General features: G+C 42.1%; 2 protein-coding genes across 3 annotated transcripts in view; one reads left to right on the forward strand and one right to left on the reverse strand.

Moving 5' to 3' along the window:
- Nucleotides 1–1947: 1947 nt before the first annotated feature.
- Nucleotides 1948–8184, forward strand: DDX20 (DEAD-box helicase 20; the record flags this gene model as incomplete). Its single annotated transcript, XM_082494550.1, has 11 exons — nt 1948–2143; nt 2230–2324; nt 2546–2714; nt 3019–3133; nt 3215–3357; nt 3744–3882; nt 4273–4331; nt 5037–5119; nt 5832–5937; nt 6030–6131; nt 6818–8184. The coding sequence occupies 11 exons, from the start codon at nt 1948–1950 to the stop codon at nt 7915–7917; spliced, it is 2307 nt and encodes a 768-aa protein (XP_082350676.1). The 3' UTR covers nt 7918–8184.
- An 8024-nt stretch (nt 8185–16208) lies between these two features.
- Nucleotides 16209–22884, reverse strand: part of KCND3 (potassium voltage-gated channel subfamily D member 3) — a gene marked incomplete at both ends in the record, with an annotated part of 117192 nt that continues 110516 nt past the window's right edge. The window contains 4 exons of one of the 2 annotated variants that reach the window (XM_082494449.1): nt 16209–16413; nt 18263–18510; nt 19481–19537; nt 22163–22255. In XM_082494449.1, coding sequence (XP_082350575.1) covers nt 16209–16413; nt 18263–18510; nt 19481–19537; nt 22163–22255 — 603 coding nt within the window. The remainder of the gene's footprint in view (nt 16414–18262; nt 18511–19480; nt 19538–22162; nt 22256–22884) is intronic. The other variant, XM_082494450.1, reaches the window with a different exon arrangement.

Genomic DNA, 22884 nt, shown 5'->3' on the forward strand with positions numbered 1-22884 from the left:
AAACAAGGCCTGAAGGTTGAGGACTGCTATTTATACACTGACTCATGGTAGAGTACACAACACACCGAGGGTTTAAACGAAGTTAGTAGCAGTAGCAGTTAAGATCTTCTATGGGAATAAGGGTTAAGGGAGAAACAAAACCTTTCATTAGATCAACCGATTCAGCTGCCGGAGCTTGACCTAAATCTGACACAGTCCCATCAGTAAGGGCCAAAACCAAAGGGAGAGGCACAATAAATCTGCCAGTCATGGTGTCAAAGGGTTTCTCAGCATACAGACATTGAGATGTTCGGAATCTGTCCCTCCAGCATCCGATGGAAAATTACATGAATACCTACAAACAGCAGCATCTTTCCGAATTAAAGTGATGTGTCTGAATGCCTCATTAACAATGCACCACAGACAATAACGTCTGTCTCCAGACCACCTTGGCTGTATTGCAACGTGCATGCAACCACAGGGGAGAAAAGGAATAGGTGAGGAAAATAGAGAGGGGGAGCAGTTCATTGCGATGGCTGTTTCAGGCTGTTTCATCACCTCTTCTCTGCCCTTCCCCCATGGGAACAGTCACTTCTGAGTGCTCTTCGTTGTCTGTTTAAATCACATCAATTTAAAAGGGTTATGAGAGGCTGTATTTAATCAAACGTTTGTTATGTCCAGGTGTCTTTGTCTGTCTCCTTTCCCAGATTTATCTAGAGATAATTATCTCATGTTGGAGACTCGTTTCCCCTTGAGGACCAATGGGAATATCCACTTAAAAATTAAAAAAATAACTGGAACTAACAGAATGCTTGTGGTTAGCTATCCTGTTACCTCTGCTCCGGGGCACAGTTCTCGCCATCTGGTCTGTCCTGACCTGGTAGGGGTAAGCTCTCCAAGCTGAAACTGTTCGTCTTTGTCCTGCCAGGCCCCACTCTCGGCTGGTACTCAGATATTCACATGAAAATGTCATACTACTGAAAAATAACAACTGAATAGAGTTTGCCAGATTTCCGCCCCCCCATCAGGAATATAAACATGAGGAATTTCAAAGGCGTGACAGACCATGGTACACCAAAACCATTAAAATTCACCTAGGCTGCCTGGAAATGTAAGAATAATGCCACAGGGTATGTGCTCATACAGTAGAAGCCACTGTTGAGATTTTTAAATCCCATTGCAGTGAATGGAGCCGCATGTCCAGAGCCTCTGAACTGCTGTCGCAATAAAAGCCGATATGCATAAACCCACCCACGATTTAAAATAAGTGGTATAAAGAGGGTAGTAAACGATGCACATAGAACTGATTAACACATTTGGCCTTTGCTGAAGTGAGTGCTCTAATTTTTTGCAGTACCTTGGTGTTTAAATCTTGTTCGGTGAGCAGCACAGCTCTACCCTGGTCACAGAGCATTTAAGGCCTCCAGCTCTCATTGTTTTATTTCCACTCACGTAACACAGAGGTTTTGTCCTCTGCAATATTACTAAGTTTAAGCTTTTGTGCTCTTCATAAAACAAATGACCCAGGGATGTACAAAAGCCCGTTTATCTGCAAAGACTTATCTTTAAAGGACTGCTCTTGCGTAAACATCATCATTAAGTGCTTCTACGTAAATAAGCGCACCTATTGACCCACACCGCGGGGAATCACAGCCTCAATTATTGGCATAAACAGGAGATAATGGCTAATGTTGGTACAAAAACACGAAAACCCCCGGAGCTCACTCGCGGCCCGCCCCTCCCGGAACGCACTGACAGGCGGCCCCGCACGCCCCCGCCAGCCAATCGGCGGCCACACGGGCTCCCGCCAGCCAATCGGAGGCCCCGCACGCCCCTGCCAGCCAATCCGCCGCCGCGTCGCCCCCTGGCGGCACGGCGCTCTGAGAGGTTTCACCCAGTGCGCGTGCGCGGCGCGGGCTAAAGGCGCATCTCGCGCGACGCCGCGTGCGGCAGCTTCCTCCTCCCAAGATGGCGGCGCCCGCGGATGTGCCGGTGGCGGCGGGGGGACGGTTCCGCACGCGCGACGTGTTGATTCCCGGCGGCCCGTCCGACTTCGGGTCGCTGCTGCTGTCGGCTCCGGTGCTGGCGGGGCTGGAGGCGGCTGGGTTCCACAGGCCGTCGCCGGTCCAGCTGAAGGCCATCCCGCTGGGGCGCTGCGGCCTGGGTGAGCGGGCGGGCCGGGTGAGGGGCCGGGCGCGGGGCTGGGGGCACCCCGGCGCCTCTGGTGACCTCTGTGGTGATTCTTTGCAGATCTCATCGTGCAGGCCAAGTCCGGCACTGGCAAAACCTGCGTGTTTTCCACCATCGCCTTGGACGCGGTGCTACTGGAGAGCCCCGCCACGCAGGTGAGCCCCATCCCGGGTTGCTGCTGCTGTCCCGGGCTGCCTCTCGCGGTACGCGGGGAGGGCGGGGGGGCTTTGCTTTGTGAGAGGGAGTCGCTCTTTTTCTTTGAGAAGCAGCACTGTCTCCTGTGAGACATCGTATTTGAAATCATCGCGCCCCGATGCCGGGCTTTCATCTTCGGAACCATTCTGCAGGTTTCAGATTTAATCTCTGGCCCTTACAGATTCTGATCTTGGCTCCTACCCGAGAGATCGCTGTGCAGATTCATGCTGTCATCACAACTATTGGTATAAAAATGGAAGGCTTGGAATGCCACGTCTTCATTGGCGGGACTCCTTTGAACCAGGACAAAATCAGATTAAAGAAGTGCCACATAGCAGTTGGCTCCCCAGGTATGGATGAGCTTCATTGTACTTCAGATAATATGTGGTACTTCACAGTACAACAATTGATGCTTTTGAAATCTGGGTTGGTTTGGTGGATTTTTTTTTTTCTCTGTTAGTAATAGGGGATAGTCTCAAAGGCCAGTGCCAGAAACATTTAGACCAGATGTTTTTAGTGAGACGTTATACCAAATATGTTTTTTTTTTTTTTAAGGCTTATTAAAATTAACTTTTTTTAAAAATAGGTAATTCATTATTAGAACCTTTCAGTTAATATTTTTGAAGTTCCTTTTACTTTTTTCTTCATATGTAGGTCGAATAAAACAGCTCATAGAGTTGGATTACTTGAATACAGCCAGTATCCGGCTTTTCATTCTTGATGAAGCAGACAAGCTTTTAGAAGAAGGCAGCTTTCAGGAACAAATCAAGTAAGAAAAACAATTACCTGATGCATTTATCAATAGATTGGATACAAGTTTTTTAGTCATTCCCATTTCTTTGTCTCACAGTTGGATTTACTCTTCACTGCCAGCCAATAAACAGATGCTTGCTGTTTCAGCTACTTATCCTGAATCATTGGCTAATGCTCTGACCAGGTACATGAGAGAGCCAACGTTTGTGAGGTTGAACCCTACTGATCCAAGTCTCATTGGTAAGTATGAGTTCATTTATAGTGATACTGTGATCAGTAGGTTAAGAAGAGTATACTAAAAGCAAAACACGTACCTTTAAAATTTATGATTCTTCATAATTTCCCTCTGCAGGTAAGTTGATTAGTTTATAAAGTATTTATTTCAAGTGTTGATGTATTTAAATATCAGTGATGAATGTAGCTTTCTGTTTTTTCCATCAGTTCAAAAAATATTTCAGCCTTTTAAGAAAAAACTGTCCTGTAGGTTCTTATTTGGGACATGTGTATGCTTCTTTAAATTTAAAGTTTTTGTTTTAGCTGCAGTGACATATGTTGACAGCAGCATAGCACTGTGCATGTTTTTATGGAAACCTTTTATCTGATAGTATTTTTGGTTTCATGCTCAGGGCTGAAGCAGTATTACAAGATTGTGAATTCCCATCCGCTTCCACATAAAACATTTGAGGAAAAAACACAGCACCTACAGGAGTTGTTCAGCAAGATTCCGTTTAATCAAGCCTTAGTCTTCTCAAATTTGCATAGCAGGTAATATATTTGTAATAAAATCTGTAAAAAGCATGTTCAAAAGCAGTGGTTGTAATGTCCAGTCATGGATAAACTTATGTAGACTTTCAGTAACGTATCAAAGCAGTATGCAGTTTTCAGATCAGAAATACAGCCAAAGGAATGCAGTGTGAAATACTGAAAATAATGTGATCCTTCAGCATGAAGGTGCCTCATACACTGTTTAGAGTGCAGTGAGACCTGATAATCCTGTTGTCCTTTTCTGCCTGAGGTGACTGTTCTAGACATGAAGATGAAAGTGACAATTTTGGAATGTAATCCTTGGCTGTAAAGAATAGCTTGCTGTTAAGAAATACGTAGGAGTTGTTAGGTCTGCGGTCTTTCTTAAAATTTTTGTGTGTATTGTGTCAGGGCTCAACATCTGGCTGAAATACTAACATGCAGAGGCTTTCCTGCTGAGTGCATTTCAGGTAAGTCCATTCAAAACTTTGATTCCATTGAAGTTGTGCATAAATGTGACCTAAAATAGAAAAATTAATCTTAAATCTCAGTTTGCTTGGCCTCTGGTTAAATAACTAAGAATAGCATTTGAATCTTCATAGGCTTTTAGGAATTAATCAGTAAAAAGATTAATTAATATTTAACTTTCCTGTTTTCAAATTTGAGAGTTGTTTTTGTGAATATCCGCGTGAGTGCATTGGCTTATCTTTACAGTGAAAGCTAACTTACATTTGCAAGTTGAAGCAGTGTTTGTTTGGAATGCAGATGTTGAATTTAAATTATTTTTTAATTATTTCTAGCTTCTCTGTAAAAAGCTGATAGCTGGCACCTAATGCTTATTATAAACCTTTCTTTGAATTTTTACTTCAACGGTGTTTTCCATGGTTTATGTGTTTAAATAAAATCTGTCTAAAGTCAGTGGTGTTCACAAGGGTTAAGCATCTACATAATTGGTTTCTCTTTAAAAACAAGTGGAAGAATTATTTTTGTAATGAATTTCCTTATTTTCAAGTTTCTTTTGTTTGTTCCTTGTTTACTGATTTGGAACTAATGCTGTAGGAAGTTTCTCTTGGCCTTATCTCTGATCTCATCTACAGTTTTACCAAGCAGTGTTTTCCAGAATTTCAGGGGCATAAAACTGAAGAATGTAATCTGATTTTAACTTGTCTTTCTAGGCAGCATGAATCAAAATCAACGACTCGATGCTATGGCTAAATTAAAGCAATTTCACTGTAGAGTTCTGATTTCCACAGACTTGGTGAGTTAGTGTTTTATAGCATAAGTATTGTACACAAAGTTACTTCAGAGAATTAGGTGTGACTTGGAATTGAATAGAACATAAATGAACTGATAAAGCATGGGACTTGAGCACTGTGTGCGACTTATTTTCACTATGAAACTTAGAAATTGTCCCCTATGCATCATCAGGTTACAAAATAGTTTTTAATTAACTGTTGCTTTGCAGAAGCTTACAAAAATTTCAGAGCAGCAGAATTGTTTATTTTGGATAGGAGCTATGGAAAGAAATAGTCTGTTTCTCTCGTATGGTATGGTCACAATGATAACATCGCAAACAACTTTAAGTAGAGCAGTGGTTATGTTTGAGGTACTCAGATTTTTGTGGTTGATGTATTTTTTCTCTTCATAACAGGACCTCAAATGATCAACTGAAAAGATTACAGCATGCTGTCGGGTTGAATTTTTTGATGGGGGGAAAAAACATGCTCGCTTGTATCTGATACATAGAAGGCATAAGCAAAATGATCCCTAGTTTTCATGCAATTCCCAATGCAATAGGCCTATTTTACATGTAATACTGTAAACTGACTTGAAAGTTGTAGGTTCTTTATGGTGTATGGTATCAACTGAAAGTTGTTATATGAGCAGTTACTCTCAAATGTATTGTATTTATTTAAAGATCAACTCAGCGTATTCAATTATCTATTCCCTTCTCTCCTTGTTTTCTTAAGACATCTCGTGGAATTGATGCTGAAAAAGTGAATCTGGTTATCAACCTGGATGTACCCATAGACTGGGAAACGTACATGCATCGTATTGGCAGAGCTGGGCGCTTTGGTAAAAACTGTCATGTGGATTTCTTGGGCTTGCACTTGCACTGGCTTCACTGGCTCTGGTTTGGTAATTACACTTCCTGTTGTGTATCACAGGAACTTTAGGCTTATCTGTGACATACTGCTGCCGTGGAGAGGAAGAAAACACAATGATGAAAATTGCTCAGAAATGTAATCTTCAGCTTCTTCCTCTACCAGGTATGCTCTGTCTTATGAATGCAACTTCTCTTGTTGGTTTTTCACTGATTATTCAAAGCTTCAGACAAGTCCACAGGGAACTGACATGTATTTTCTCTGCTGAAGTTGTGCTAATTTTGATACAGGCTTTTCATGCTCTGCTAATAACTACTTGTGTAGCTACTGCAGTTGTGCGAAGCAATAGAAAATGAACTTAGTGCGTGCCTATGGATAGGGAGAGGAATTCTGCATCCAGCTGTTGCTTAAACAACTACATAACTACTTGGATTTCCAGAAATCTATTATTAAGCTTTTCTCAGGCTGTAAGATACAGTAGGTGAAGGAAGGAATAATTGAAACAACAGAAGATTTGCTACCATTGCCTTGCCAGAAGCTGTTCTGCTAGAAATGTGGCATTCGCCGCCATGCATAAGTTCTAACTTTTTATCTGGTTAAGTAGGATATGAAAATAAGGTGACAAGTAGCGCAGTGCCATTTGTCTTGATCAACTTTTTGATGCCTTCCATGAAGAAAATGTTCTGGCTGTTTGAGCTCTTTCAAGAATTGAAGGGGTCAGTTTGTTGCCCTAACTTAACATGTCTTAACATCTTTTCTGCAATTTTGCACAGCTTGACTTCGGTACTCATTTGAGTTCTAGAGGGAGGGATGCACTTAATTGAGTGCCTGCTTGTTTCCCTTTTGTGCAGAGCCTATACCCCCTGGAATGATGGATCAATTTGAAGATGGGGAGGTAGAAGTCAAACCTGTTATACATACGGGTGCTTCAGTGAATTCTGACACTGTGTGTCTTGGACCAGAGGAACCAGTACTGCAGCCTGTCCAAAATAGTTTTTCAGAGGTACCACAGCCTCTCTCTAATCTTCCAGGTGATAAGTCTTCTGTAGAAAGGCCAAAAAAGACTCTGAAGCAAAAGCAGATAAAAAAGTGCACAAATTCTGTAAATACAGAAAAAGGTAGCAGAAACTCCCAAACTTCCAGTTGCCATATAGAACAGAGGAATCAAGTCAAAACTGTCTCCAGAATGGAAGGACAACATAATGCTCTGTCTCCAGATGAGGAGGCCTTAAAAAAAAATCTTCCCAGAATTCCATGCTTGTCTTCTTTCAAAAACCAACAGAACAATCCCTGGAACTTCTCAGAGTTTGTTGAAGACTATGAGTATTTCATTAAAGAAGGGTTGGAGAGAGAGGTCGAAATTCTAAGAAGCTATTCAGGCCCAGGAGAACAGTGTGAGCTCCCCAGAAATGGTGGCGTAGAGTGGAAAGAGATGGACCATAATACAGAGACAGTAGCAAATGGTGTTGTGTCTGGTGACAGTGATGGCTTGTACAGTTCCAGGGCTTCCTCTGATAGTAGGGAAAAGAACTCGTACTTTGAAACGCTTTCAGATACACAGAAGAATGTTGTTCCCACAGTGCGTCGGGGTTTTGCAGGCTTCTATTCTACAACAGAGAAGCCTCAGGAGCTATCACAAGTCCCAAAGAAAAATCAAGTGAAAAAGGAAGTTCTGAAACAAAATGCTAAACAAAAGAAAAGCCATCACCATCAATCCCCTAGTCCTTCGATGAGAAAAACTGAAGACGGCTGCTCCTGCAGCTCTTGGGATGATGGTGTTCCCTATGAGGGTTGGAGTTACAAAAACTACTGGAAATCTTACTATCAAGCATGGCAAAACTACTATGCTGCAGTGTCTCGCTATAGGAAAAGTTACAGACAGTTTAACTGGATGAATGCCTATCATGTCAACTCGGTCTACCTTCAGGAGCTGCTGAAAAGTGGTGATTGATGTAATGGCACTGCTGTCAGGGATGGGCTGGTTGGTACAGTGAATGGACATTGTGAAAAAACTGCTAGTCTACAAGTACATTGATAAACATAAACAGACATTACTAAAGACTGAAGAAAAATGTCTTTCATGTGAGCTGTATCTAGGTTAAAGTTTTCTACAGGCATTCTGGTGATGGTGTTACAAGAAGTTGTTAATAAAAGGAAATAAAAGACAGCTGGGCATTCAGTTGCAATCTTTGCAATCCAAAGTAAACAAAGGAAGATAAAAGGCAGCCGCTTACATGTAAGAAATCTCAGTAAGGAGAAAATGTAAACCAACCCCGGTTTTATTTGCTTGACTTATGTCTTCCATGTGACTTCTGGCTGAGGATGGATTCACTGTAAGACTACATAGTCTATTTATAGTTTGAGATATTCCATTTTCTGTAATTCTGTTCAACACTGGGCACTGATTATATACCAGTTAAGTGGCAGTGAAACCTGCATCTCCATGCCTGTATTGCTAATTTAAATCCGGTTAATTAACATTGTATAAATAACACTTCTATAGCTAGGTGTATGGCAAGCTGTGCAGTAGAGGATGGTTTAATTACGTTGAAATGTGCAGCAGTCATAATTGGTCTGTCCCTCTGGGTGCAGCAATATCAGACTTGCCACACTTACAGGAAAGCTTTAATTAGAAATGAAATTACCTATTAGTACTAAAAGTAATTGGTGGTTCCTGTTTGGGTTGCACTGCTTTGTACGTAGCTGTCCTGAAGCACGGAAAGAGGAGAGGCTTGGCTGCCTTGGGGTGCTGACCGTCACTAGGTTGACTCCACACCGATTTTGAAACTTCATCCTCTAGCTTTAATATGTGTGGGATCATAGAGGCAGATTTCTTCAGCTGGTTTCTTTGATTTCTCAAAGTTCACCAGAGCAGATAGAGTCTTGCTTCCCCCCTGCCCTTCTTTTCTTGAGCAGAGTAAGGCTGGAATTTCCTCAGTAAAAGTACTGCTGCTTACCTACCAGGAACTGTGCTTCCAGGGAGAGCTGCTGCTTTAGTTTGGTGAAATTGATGTCTTCAGGGATGTTCATTGCTCACCTTCAACAAATTTCAAATTCAATACAATACGTTTTCTCTCTGCTGACATAAATCACTCGCTGCCCGAGCGTTCCTATGTTCTTGCAAAATTCCCTGTGCAAATCCTGTGGTGTCCCTGGCAGCACTTCCCACCTTTATGTGGAGTGGGGGGTCTAAACTTTATACCATACAATTCGCGCTCTTTTCGCTGTGCAGGAGAATTGTAAGATTGATTAAGCTCATGAGAGGCATAGACATGTAGGGCAAGATTGGGAAGCCCCGAGGCTGTCCTGCGCTGGGCTGCCTGTGCTTTTCCTGCCGCTGGGGCGGTGGTGGCCTCTAGTGGGTGTCAGCCTTCACTGCAAGAGAGACAAGCGGTCTGCAAGCTCTTCTGTTCCACTGTGACTCGGTGGGTGTCAGAGGTCACCGAACAAGTAATTTTAATTTCTGCTTAAAGAATTTTGAAAATTTTAAATAATGCCTCTAAGTCGTGCTTTCTGATACAGTTAAGATGAGATCAGCTCTACTTGTTTGGTAGTGGAAACAAGCTGCCCTGTCTGCAATTTGGTAGTGGAAACAAGCCGACCATACCTGTAATACAGAATACAAGACTTCGGCCTAAATGGAATTGTCAAGATGAGATTGCCTTTTAAAAGAAAGGCATGAGATGTGCTCTTTAAATATAATAAATATCTCGTTAGGAGAAGTATTTTTCTTCCTGTACTTTTTTTTTCCTGCCTTACTCCCTTTGTGTCACAATAAATTACCCCAGGGAGGGGGGGGGACTCCTCAATTTTGTCTGCATAGTTGGAAGAAGCCAAAATGATAAGATATTGTTTCCAAGATGAATTTTGTTGCAACTCTTAATGTTCAAAAGGAGGATACTGTAAGAGATGTGCTTAGGTATCTGCATTATTGCTGCCCTAAACATTGCAGTCATCTTGCTGTGTTTTCATTAATGGTTGCTTAAGTAAGAGTTATTAGTACTTAAATGTGACTTGAGTGGCTTAAGCCAACGCCCAAAAGAACCTCCCAGAATTTTGTTAGAAGAAATCTACAGCATCATCTTGGTGTTTGTGGCACATACTCTGTTTAATCCAGATTGGATACATCAGGTACAGCAGTGGCACAAGACTCAATACTGTAAATGATATACAAGTTTCAACATATGCACTACAATTCCAAAAGAAGACAACAGGAAACTTGGTTCTTCTAGAAAGTTGTTCTCAAATGAAGCTACCTGCAGTTGTATACAGTACATTTTGTATCTGTCCTCTGATGTTTGTAAGCAAAGCCCATTTATAGTACGAAAATAGAAAATAATAAGGTTGAGAGCTTCTTATAACATAAAACTTCTAAAGAAAACACCATTGCATTGGAATGCCTTACTGATTTATCAAAAATATACCATCACACGCATTTTGTAAGATACTTCATTGGTCCGAGGAGCCAGTGGGAGCTCCCAGTCATAGTTGCAACAGAATAGAGAAGAGCATTCGCTATGGTGGTTAACTTCTCCCCCAGACAGCTGTGTGACTTCTGTGACTAGCACTAGTTTAAATCAAAGTGAAAAGAAACACGTGCACACGTATACACACAAAGTAACAGATTATTGACTGAGAACAAAACTCAAGAAGGAATTTTCACAAGCTCTTTGTCACCTGGTCTTTTGACTGTTCCACCTGAAGATTTTCTGGCACAGTTGTTGCGTTCTGAACGTTAAGTAGCAGTACTCTCGTACGCTCTCTCAAGAGTTCTCTGTGGTAGTTTGTAAGTGTTCATGAATTGAGCTTCACTTATTGAAAGAGGAGGTACTAAATTCTATATAGCTTGTATAATTGGCAAAGAGAGGTGAAATGACTTCTTCGAGGTCACTTAGTGATTCATCAAGACAATCAGGAGTAGAACATAGGTTCCTGATGCTAAGTCTCTTAGCTCTAATCAGTGTGCATGCTACCTTCTGGTTGCTCTTAAAGTTTTAGAAAGATAAAACCGTTATGAAGAGTGTTTATGGCATCGTTAAATGTGAAGCCTAAAAACTTGAGCTCTGAAGTCATATCTCTAGTGCAGCTGCTTAAAGTGTTAGAGAAAAATAAGTGTGTGTTTTTTTATTTTTAAATCAAGATATATTTGATTGGTAAATTATGAGGAAAAAATATATTTTTCACCTAACTTTAAAAGCAGAATAAAGTCTTCAGTTCAGAGCTGCTGATGTTCACAAGCCGTCCATGAATGCCGACTTTTTAACTCTGCCATAGTTTGACATAGACAGGATCCAAGAGATGTTGCAACCCATAAATTAAATGTGATTTTTAATTTACTGAATTTGCTTTATAATACATGTAAGATACAACATGTTTACAACCTCTTTACTTAAAGAAGCAAAATATTTGAAAAAACATTGCTTTCTTTAGCTGGTATTAATCTGATTTTCATGTGCACACCTTAAGCTGTCTAAACTAGAATGATAAATGCTGGTTTGCAGTATTGAGTATATTATCAACTTTCAGGTTAAATAAGTAGCATTGACTCGAATTTAGTATTTCTAGCCAACTGTAATGAAGGATGTATTTTGAATTACCTACTAACTTTATTCCATACTAAAGCCATGTGTATTACTTAGTTTGCTTTTTTCTCAGTTCACTTTTAACAATGATAATTATTGGACAGACAAAAGTAGTCTCTGGGATAAGAATTTGCTGTAGAAAGTTTTATATTCCTCTTATGCTTGTAGACAGCTAACTTCTAATGTGGAAAGGAGAATAATTTAACATGGTGCAAAGGAGTATAATGGCAGCAAGAGAGAAAAAAATAAGGAAAGAATTACGGCTGAACAGCAGGGGAAAAATCCCTGACATTGAGATCTATTAGTCTGGAATAAGCTCTCCAGGGAAGCGGCGGGAGTCCTTTCCTTGGAGAATTTTAAATCTAATCTAGAGAAAGCAATGCAGTATATTGCGGTGAAGGATCCTGTGCTAGTGGAGGATGCACTATGTTTTTTTATTCCTTAATTTTTATGTACCAAGATCTGTGGCCTCTTCTTTATGGGTGCACTTAAGATTTTTAAGGAAAAGGAAAGTAAAAGGTGGATTTTAGAAAGAGTAGATAGAAGTCAAAGCCTAGATGTGAAAGGTATTTCTCATCATTCTTTGCCAATTGGGTGTGATTCCTTCTATTAGCAGCCCAATGCCAGGTGAGAAGAGAATCTATTAATAGAATATGCTGAAAATCTGTGAAAATATTTCTCCCTCAGAAAAGGCTTTGGAAAGGAAACAAAATGCTCAGAAAAAGGTGTTGCTCCTTTGATATTTTTAATATTGCTTTATGAAAGACTGAAAAAATAAACCCCTTCCACTTGCTTTTTGTACAAACAATCTGTTTTCATCTTTTTTTTTTAATGTACTTTTCTAAAACTATCAAAAGTCATAAGGAATTGGGGGAAAGGGGAAGGATTTTGAGATGAACTGCCAACAAACTTTGATGCTTTGTTGAGCTGTTTTGCTAATCAGTCTGTTCTGTACCACCTGCCTCGCAGAAAGCTGTCAGGACTTAGAACCTACCTACGTTTCTGGATGCTTCTCCTCCCGGAGGTAGCCCACACCTGAGGAACCCCCCTTCCGTATGCATCAGGAATGAGCAGGACTGCAGGGGTATGTGCTGGTTTTTGTATCCCCGTCAGTGGATGTGTGTGGCCCTGGGGAGAGGGAGAGGGAGAGGGATGCTGGTAAGACAGGGCGGTGCTGGGGACCGCTGGAGAGAATGGTCCAAATCCGTCAGTTAAAGTTCTGGCCCAGGAATTTTCAGGAGTGACTTGGCCTTATCTCGGCAATGGTTTATAAGTTGCTATTTAAAGGTTATAAAGAGCCTTGCAGTCTATTAGAGCTAATTGCCTCCCTCCATTGTAGGAATGAGTGGCTGTAGTGCAGTTCCCATGCTCTTCTGTGCAAATGCTTTCCCTTCGTCCCTGTGTTTCATTTGATGCTATGTTGTGCCCTACCAACTGCCGGTACGATGGTGATGGATTCTTGTCTTTGCTCTTTCAGTGAACACACAGCGCGCTCCTAATGAGGCTGTGGCTGTGTTGGGCAATCCAGGGAGGTTTTGTACAAGCACATTTTCAAGTGCTTTCGGAAGCATTACTCAGTCTACTTAAAATCAGTGTATGAAGGGAGCTAATGCCTCCATTAAATATATTTTTAGCCCAGTTCCTCTAGGCTCAGACTTCCTTATTTTGTCTGTCTTTATCCTCTGAAAGTCTGAGCTGATGTACTGACTGCATGGGGCAGCACCTGCTAAGTTAATGGTAGAAGAGGCAAGCCTCGGATTTTTGAGCGAGGACAACTATGATTCCTCTTCTGTGGGAGAGAACAAAGGCCATGGCTCTCTTGACAATCTGAGCCCAAGCAGCCAGCCAGAAACCCCAAGGACTGGCTTTCCTCCTTACTTTTTTTTTCCTCTTAAAAATGTTAATTTTTTTTTTTTTCAAAAGCATTTTGATTGATAGCAATTAAATGCACCAATAGTGCTTTAGACAAGGGCTGCCTCGGTTGCTATTTACAGATAAAGAAATGGGTGCAGAGAGATGAAGTGGCTTGTTTACCACTCCACAGTAAATCGGGAATAAGAAAGGCAGTACCGAGAATCCATGCGGAGTCCCTGACTCTTTGTAATGGTTTACTCCTGCGCATTGGAAGGAACGCTGTACCCTGTCAGCACGGTGGCATTTAACCTCATTCTGTGCCAGGGTAAATGAGGTTGCAAGGTGGTAAGTGGTGGAGAGCAAGGCCTCTGATCTACAAGGGTGAGGGTGTTCAGATGGGGAGCAGATGATGACAAATAATGAAATTAAAACAAAGGAAAGATTAAATTAATACATCAAGAAAAACTCAATAATGATACGATTAACTGCAGTATAACCTCCTACAGGAAGCAGCGAAGGCAGAGCGTTTTAATCATTTAAAACAGACTAAACATAGATTGGGGTAACATATTATAGCACTGGAATAAATGACTATAAGCTGGTGCAGCTACTGAAGGCTTAGCCGTAGCCCTACGGTTCCTAGAATGTTGTAGGTTTCTAAGGAGGGTATTGAGTTAATGCATCAGCCGTCTGGGTCCACTCTATAGACTAATAGGTTAGGAGCGCTAACAAAGCGGGTTGCTAGCTCGTATGTTTAAGTCAGCATGTAAGTCTATTTATCTATCTATACATGTACATGTCTGTATTTATTTATATGTGTATGCGTGTATATGTGTATATAAATCTTACATCAGACTAGGTTATGATAGATGTTAAAAAAAAAAAGTCATCCCTTTGCGGAATCAGCCTCAAATATGCTCTTTTAACTCTAATGTTGGTAAAATCACTGTTCCGAAACAGGACACTTTAAATGTTTCCTTATTTTCTACAGGCTGTTGGGGGCTAGGTGCATCGCCAGTCATGGGTGTGTATAGGGCCTTGAAGGGGCGTTTCTGTGTGACCACAATAATTAGCCAAACAGTGTATGACAAGAGAAAAGGCGATGTTGTTCCTCACTCTGCCCTTCATGGATCGCACCTGTTATGAAAGGGGACTTGAGAAAGGCAGAACAGAAGGAAAAAGTTACTCCTCTTAGGAGGGGAAATGAGTTATGTTTCAGGACCGTGAATTTCCTTACAATAAGTCATTCCTAGAAGGATCTCAGAAAGAGGTGCTAGGACTGACCACAGCTTGGTTAGAAGGATTAGCTTCCTGCCAGTACCACACAGTGTTATTTCAGTTTTTGGTTGACTAGAATTGCGTGACTTTCCCCAAACTAAGAGTAGAACTGCAAAAAGAAAATGCTGTCTCTACCACACATTATCAACTGTTTTCCAAACTCCAGTACTGCTCCCCCTTCTCAAGTGGATGCATGCTGTAGATCCTGTGCTGGGACTGGAGAACTAAAATTGCTAACCTAGTCTACCCCCAAAATCAGTGCAACCCAGAAGCCATTGAGGAGACAACTGGAGCCCAAAGACTGGGAAAAAGCCAAACACCTCTCTGTCCATGCAAGGGATTTGGCTCAGGGGTTAGTTATTATCAAGTATAGATCCAGACATCATTTGGCTACTATTTACAATGGGTTGTATGTCCAGTGCTAGCAAAGAAATTTATGTATAGAAAACAGAAATAAAAAAGCACAGGCATACATTACAAGAAACCTCTGTTAGACTTATGAACGCTTGATGCAGTTAAGTTCAGTGCTTTCTCGTTCTTTGCCATTTGTGTGTACAGTATTAAAAAAGAATCCTACTTTTTTTTTTCTTTTTAAAAATACAGAACTGGTAGTCTAGTCACACTCTTACAAGTAAGTGATAACAAAAATAGAAAGCAGATACCCATGTGGGACTAAAACTCTACTAAAGCCTGTCTTTTTTTTTTTTCACAAATATGTTTTCACAGACAATAATTAGCAGACAAACACACTGTTTGCAATTGCACTGTATTGACTTAAAAGGCGGATACAAAATTGTCTAAATAAAGAATGCCATCCAGGGTGAAATAGTTGTGTGTGTGTGTGTGTGCGTGTGCACATAGGTGTGCTGACACAAGCTTGTATTTTCCTACTGTGCACCCAATCATGGACACATGCTCTGCTCTTTGTAATTCAGTGTTGCTCTGATGGGGTTCTGCTGCACACTCGCACGCACACACACAGAGGAATGGAAAGAGATTTCTGTGACAGGTGGCTTCTTTGTCTAAATCTTTTCCTATAAAAGAAAACAAAATGTGAAATTTTGGTTGGTTTAAAGGTTCTGCTCCATGAAGAAAAAAATTCACAAAATCCATTGTTTTTCACCTTTTCAGTCATTTCCTCATGAATAAATATTATCCATTAAAAACCTTTAAAAAGGTGCTGCGATACACAGTGTTATATTTCCATTTTCTTTATTGACTCTCTTGTTGCCATGATGATTCTTTCCCTCCAGCCTCCGCAGGTGATTTTTGCCCTGTACCATGGCACAACACGCTCTCTGTGCAGGTTTTTCCTTTAACCAGCCTCTTCCTCCATCTCCTCATCCTTCCCCAGTCCACAGCATGAACGCGAGTCTGAAGAAAGCTGCCTCGTTAGGTCTCCATTGCTAATTCGATGACAAAATGTCAGGTTGGTCCATCCAGGCACAATTTGCAGCAAGAAAGGAACATGGAGGTGTGGAGGGAGAGGGGCACTGGTCTTCCAGCCTCCTTCTGTGCATGAGACGTCTTACAAGGCAGAGACCTTGACTATGTTGCTTGTGGTGGTGGTGGAAATGTTCGTGGAGTGGCTGGGGCTGCTGGGCGGAGGCCTGCTCTCCCCTTCTGGCGTGAGCGCCGGCGGCGTGGGGATGCTGATGATGGCTGTCGTTATCTGGGCAGTTTTGCAGTTCGGTCTCAGCCCATCATCTGATTTCATGTTGAGACTGGAACGACTAGAAAACAAATTTAGTGTTTGGCTTTTTTTTTTTTTTTTTTTTAAACCAGACAGTAGAAAGGATGGGAATGGTAGCTGTTCTTAATCTGTGTCTTACTTCTCTGAACTGAGGGCACCAAAATATTCAGAAGACTGACTCCATTTAAATGTTCCCCCTGTTCCTGCAAGGCATCAGTTATTCCTACCCAGATTACACTAAGCTTTTTTATTATCGCCCCTGTTAGGATACAGCTTTTCACAGGGCAAATTGTTCTATGTTTCCATTTAATTCTTGCAGAATTCTAGTTTAATTAAGAGGATATCTAAATATACTGTCCTGCGTACTGTATCTTTTCAGAGCACAAGTAGTTCTTTCTAAGAAAGAGATGTTGTCTTCCTTGCATTTCAAATTCACCATCCCTTGATATTTTCTATTTTTTCATCTCTCTGCAGTAGTTTCAAGGATCTGGCAGCTGGGAGCATTCTTATTAGATCTGCATCAATTGCATCCTATAATTAATTACAGAGGGAAAATGATAGGTTGATTTCTGTGCATCTGCACAGCTACGGGAGTCTGCTATTACCAGCCCAACATGTTCACTGTAAACACGAGGCCCGTCCTCTTGAAATGTAAAGCTCCCAGTTGGAAAGCTATTGCTGCTGTTGTCTCAGAGTGACTCACCGAGAGGATGTTTCTTGGTGGCTCGAGCATCCCCAGAACAGGGCAGAACCCACTCTGCTCCCTGGCTGCCCTAGTCGCAAGCTGAGAGTGGGGCAGTCTTAGGGACTGGGTGGTTCTGCCAGTGGTAACCAGTACACCCAGTTAGTTGCATTCCACAGGAAAAACAACTTAAAAGCTTTTCTTCTCTCTCAATTCACACACAGTTTGGTAAGCAAGTGAAATAACAAACAGTGTTGACATTTAAAATATCACTGCTGTCTGATTTAGCACTGAAATAGGCAGAATAGTTGACATTCCCCTGAATTACTGTTTTAGGTGCTGGTTTAAACTATTGTCGTCTTGAAACTGCAAGAGCCAGAGACTTGTTTTGTGCTTATTCATTCATAATTCATTCTCTGAAATGCCTTTCTGACTTCACCCTGGCACAAAGTAATGCCTTGCTGCCCTAAAGGCAGCTTTGTTTCAGTTTCTGGAGCCCTTTGATAGGAGTGGGGAGAAGAAGAGTGGTAAGTTCAAAAACAGCCCGGTGCACAAGAAGCTTAATGGGGTGAGGGGGATTTTGAAAGTAATTTAGTATTTGCAAGAAAGAGATGGTGAAGAAATGATTTTTTCAGCAAATTATGTCTAAAATGAAAGTTTCAAAATTTTCTACTGAATCACTTCTTCACCTGTGTCACTAATGGCTTTTTAGGTGAGAGCTACTAAAACACCATTGTGAAATTGCTCCTTGTTTGTTTCCCAGTGATGCTTGATGCTTACAGTTGTGATTTAGGCTTTTGGACAATGAAAATGAGTGAAGTGAGTGTCCCTGGTGGACCATCGCAGTGTGTACAGCTCTCTAACAGCTTCTGCTGACAGACACTGATTACCCAGTTGCCTTTGCCTGCTCCCAGTAAAGGTGTGGAAGTACTGGGCTATCTGGGAGGCGGCTGTGAAGTGGGCCTGTGCCTGTCCAGTTTGGCCAGAGAAGAGCTGCACTAGAGTCTAGCTTTGACCTGGTTCTCCCCAGAACAGCTAGGAGCCGCTTTCTTTGTGTTGTCGTTAGAAGGAGGGAAACAGAGATGCCCCCAGCACTAGACCCCTCTCCCTGGCTGCAGAATGGGCCTGCAAGAACGGTCGGTTGGGCGACGCACTTCATTCAGAGACTTGCATGCAGTATTTAGCAGCAATAGCCTACTTACTGTACCTTGTTGTGAGTGAGGGCTGCTCGCTGCACTGGATGTGGATGGTGCTGAGCTCCTGCATACTGCGGAGGCGAGTGGCTGGCACGCTGGAGTTGGGAAGGTGAGTGGTCTTCTTGTTACGGCGAGAACAGCAGGAGGTGGTCAGTCCATGGTGACTCGACAAGGAGGGGCTCCGAGAAGAAGGATAGTTTTGCATTGAGCTCTCCATGCAGTTCTGCTCGAACAGTTGCTCATCTATGAACTCGTGGTTCTGGCGGGGAAAAGAACAGTGCCGTTACTCTCTGGTGACACCAACAGCTTTGGCCCAACAGCAGTTTGTTTTCAGCGGCACCTTTGGCCAGGTTGGTGGGATGTGTCAGCCCCTCGTCTGTGTAAGATGCTCTCTGCCTCTGTGCCTGAAAATATTTGCACTAGGCAGATCTTTAAAAGAAATGGTTCTGCCCTTGCACTCACTGCAACCGAGAGAAGATTTTGCTCTCTTGCATCAGTAGGGGAATAAGGGAAGCTGCTGCAGTGACAAAAGCGTGACAGCCTCTCAGTGCCGTCTTGCTTATGTAGTCCGAGATGGTTAATACATTGTGTTCGAATTTCTTTTCATTTTTGTGTTTGGTTTCTAGAAGTGGCTTCAAAAATCTGCAACGCCACATGGTTATGAAACCCGAGAGGAGATTTAGGCTCCTTTCGCTTTGTCCCTGGGGACAGGATTGGATTGGATTGGATTGGATTTGGATGACCATCTTGACATACAGCTTAATTGCAGGGTGTTGCTTGTGTTGGCTGTTGGGTGCAAAGCGTGCCTGCAGCTCGTTGGGTGCTATAAGCTGAGTGGAAATAAACATGGCAGGTGAGTGGGAAGCATATAGGGGAAGGAAATTCAGAAGGTTGAATCTGTAAAGAGTTTTTGTGCTAAGGAACCAGAAATCCCGAAGGAAAGAACTCTTACGTGAGTGTATGAACACCCAAGTAGTTCTACTGAACATACTTCATCCAGTCCCTGTCAGCATCAGAAAGGATGGGAAACAAAAGCAACCATGGTGAAGCAGCCATGGGTTTTCATTGGAACAACTAACAACTCTCACAGGGAACAAGAGCACTGGATAGCCAGAAAGAGCCACGTGCACAAACTCCCAAGGACAAGACCAGGAACGAGAAAGGAAGCAAACACTCTCCAGACACATCACAGAGACCATAGAGAAAACATTGAATTAAAAAGGAAATACCTTGATGGTGGAAGTTCGTACAGATAACAGGGGATCATCCACAAGATAGGACAATCCCTATGGGACAACATGCCAACAAAAGATAAAAACACAATTGATTGTCCATTCCGGCATTCAGAAGTTTAGTCCCAGCATTGCATCTATTGCCTCAGCATTCCAGCCGGCTCGCTCAAGTTTGAATGGGCAACTGGACCTTCTCTTCACCAAACCTTGCCTGAATCAGACCCCTTTGTTCCTTCCTTCTCACACTTAAGCTCTTTAATATTATGTTCTTGGAAACAGAACAAAACTGGTAGCAGCTTTATTACTTGGATCTTTTGAGAGACGAAGGCAAAGGAAAACAAAGTTCCAGCTGCTGATTCACAAGTAACGAATTGGAATTGTATTGCTATTGGGTCACCAATGGACATGGGTTTGACCATACTCTGTGGAGACTCAGAAGAAAGGTTTGGGTTGAAGGATTGGGTTCAATGAACTCAGCATTTGGAGAAGACATTGCATGTGAATGTCCATGCTCAATCTGGGAGTTGGAACAAGTAGAAAACCCCTTCTTTTGTTTGAACAAACTCCATCTGTTGTGTTGATATGACAAAGTAACCTCTGTTATGGCAGCTACAAGTACTTTATGGTCACTTTGTCATCTGACACACCAGATTTGTGAGCCATTCACAGCCATTCAATTGTAAGGCTGTATGGTAGTGATGACCACAGATACCATGACAATAAATAATATACTTTTAGAATCCTTCTGCCTAGTTTAAGGAAAGGTGAATTGCCCATTGAAACGAGTTTGCAACCATGGTACATTCCTCATTCCGTTCCTGCAACTTGGTCGCAAAATGACTCTTCAGTATTTAAAAAATCTTTTACTGCAGTTTAAATTTTTGGGAGAACTGTTGCATAGTATTTTAATAGATGATGTGAAATAAAGAATTTCCACACAAGCTGATTGAACTGTTTTGATTGACAATTTCAGACCAGAATCCAAACTTGCTTCATGATTTAATGCAACATCATGGTAATAAGTGGCTGAAAAATGTGGGGGAAAACACATTAAATATTGTGCAGATTCTCCCTCTAGATTTTAATAAAAATTCAAAGGATTACTGTTATTGCCTTTCTTTGCTGAAAAAAAGCAACGTTTGGAACATTTTCAACCACTGAGCCTCACTATCTGAGTAGGCTTGTGTGCTGGAGGCGATCCTGCGGTGTAGGCGCGGCAGGCTAATGCAGCCACAAATTAGGATCCGCTTTGGCCATGTCACTTCCAGCACCCTAACGGGCTCGTTAGTGATGGAGCCACTCATGCAGCCCCCAGGGCTGTCCACCCGCCCTGTGCGGAGGTCAGAATTTCTATAAGCCTTTACAAAGTCGGGGCCTTACAAGGGCAGACCCTGGAGGTGGGGTTGTCGGCTTTTCTTTGCTTCAGCCAATTTGTTAAAGTTTCCGAACAAAAGTTTTCTTGAGAAATATGGGTTATAGTAGCGACACTTTTAAGCATAAAGTATTTAACTAAAGAGTCAGATTGTGAAATATCTGCTTGTTATGTAACATCTAAAATTGCTAAAAATAAAGGCAAGATGAGTCTTATAAAATAAACTCAATAGTCATTGATACAGGAAGAATCAGTTTGCTGTCCTTGCAACGGTGACCTTTATAGCTCATTGTGATAAACCAGCTGTACTCAGCAGGTCACTAATTAGCCAGTCATCTTCTTCCAGTGTATCGCTGAAGCCTAAATGGTGTTATTCCAGCATAAGCCAAACTATGGAAGTGACAGTGATTTATCTAAAAGAAAGCTCTTGCGAGTCAGAAATCAAAGGGATATTTGATGATGGATGCAGATAGAAAAAGGCACAAATATTTCAAGTGTTAACCTCTCTTCATTCTTTCTAGAATGAATCATGGTATAGATAATGTGTTCCTTTACTGCAGAACCTTTTATATATACCTGGAAATAAAACATATGTATCAAATAAATAGCTGAAATGTTAAAAGAGGCTTCTGCATAGAGAATCACTTAATAATGAAAAATAAGATTCTCGCTCCAACACATTGCATGAGGTGAGCAGAAAAGTCATTGTTATAGAATCTGCTTGACTGGCTTTGGGATAGATTACCTGCTCTCCTAAGCAGAACTGTAGTGAGAAAAGATATGTGCAACCTTTAAACCCATTAAGAGAGTTCACCTGCTCTGTGCCATATAAAGCGCTAAAGGTTCCTTTTTTCCAGCCTGTTGGCGCTGGCGACCAGGTTGTGGTTAACAGAACTGTCCGAATTAGTCAGTAGCACAAGTGACGTGTATATACGATGTCTGACTGACAGCATAAGACAAACGCAGTTTAGTTCTTTCAGGAGCACTGAAGAAATTAACGTACACCTTGTTTATAGGATTTCCCTAGCCCTGTGCTGAAGTTATTGGCCCTCAGGTGAACTTCACTGAGCAACCTGCTATTGACTTTGTACTGGTGTAGATGACTGCGGAGTGGCAGATAAGCACATTTTTATCCCCTTGCACAGTAATTACTTTTTTTTTTTTTAATTGAAGGCATTCTTGGGAGCTTGAGTGCCAGCCCCCTCTGGCATAGTTTGTACGCCTACTGAGTGCGCGTCTTTTCCGTAGGAAGCCTGGGCCAGGCACAAAGACCTGGAAAGAGGTAAAAGGATTGTGTTGCTACTTACGGTTGTTTTTTCCAGGCAGTGCAGCAGGTGGTGATGTTGGCTTTCAATTAAGGAGGTGCCTTTAGTCGTATGCTGTTCATCATCAGTGGATCCCTGAATAGCCAGAAAAAGGGGGAGAAAAGACCAAAACGCAAAGCGGGTGTAAAACCATGCAAACCAGCAGAACTACCGGCATTAGCTTTCACAGGGATAAAGACAACAATTCCAGTGTTGCCAGCCCTCAGGTGTTTCTCATGACTCTTATGAGGTTACCTCATTCTTTTTCCTAGTGATTTGCCTTGTAGGCTCAGGTGAAGAACTCGGCTTTGGTTCAAAACCAGTGTGTTTGTAGCCATTTTGTAGCTGTGGAGGACACCTGGGAAATACTGCTGACATATGATGTCAGGGCTCAGGAACCAGAAGGTAATGAAGAAAAAGAACCTGTGCTGGTTTATTTTTCGAAAAAAACATTAAGATTTTTAAGCTTGGCATGACCTTTGAATGCCAACAGATGTACCCTGAACTCTGGTCTCTGTTAGGAGACAAACCCTGAGCTGTCTGGCTTCGGCTGAGCTGGCAGCCTGGCTCTGCCCGACCCTGCGCCGCCCTGCGCCTGCTGGCGCTTGCGTGCGGTACTGCCAGAGCCTCCCGAGGCACGGCTGCGCGCCACATCAAAACATGTGGATCCAGGCTTCGCGTCTTGGACTTTGTAATGCTGTTTCTAGAGACGGGACTCCTGGGTC

The sequence above is a fragment of the Vanellus vanellus genome, assembly GCF_965231255.1.
Source record: "Vanellus vanellus genome assembly, chromosome: 23".
Lineage (NCBI taxonomy): Eukaryota > Metazoa > Chordata > Aves > Charadriiformes > Charadriidae > Vanellus > Vanellus vanellus.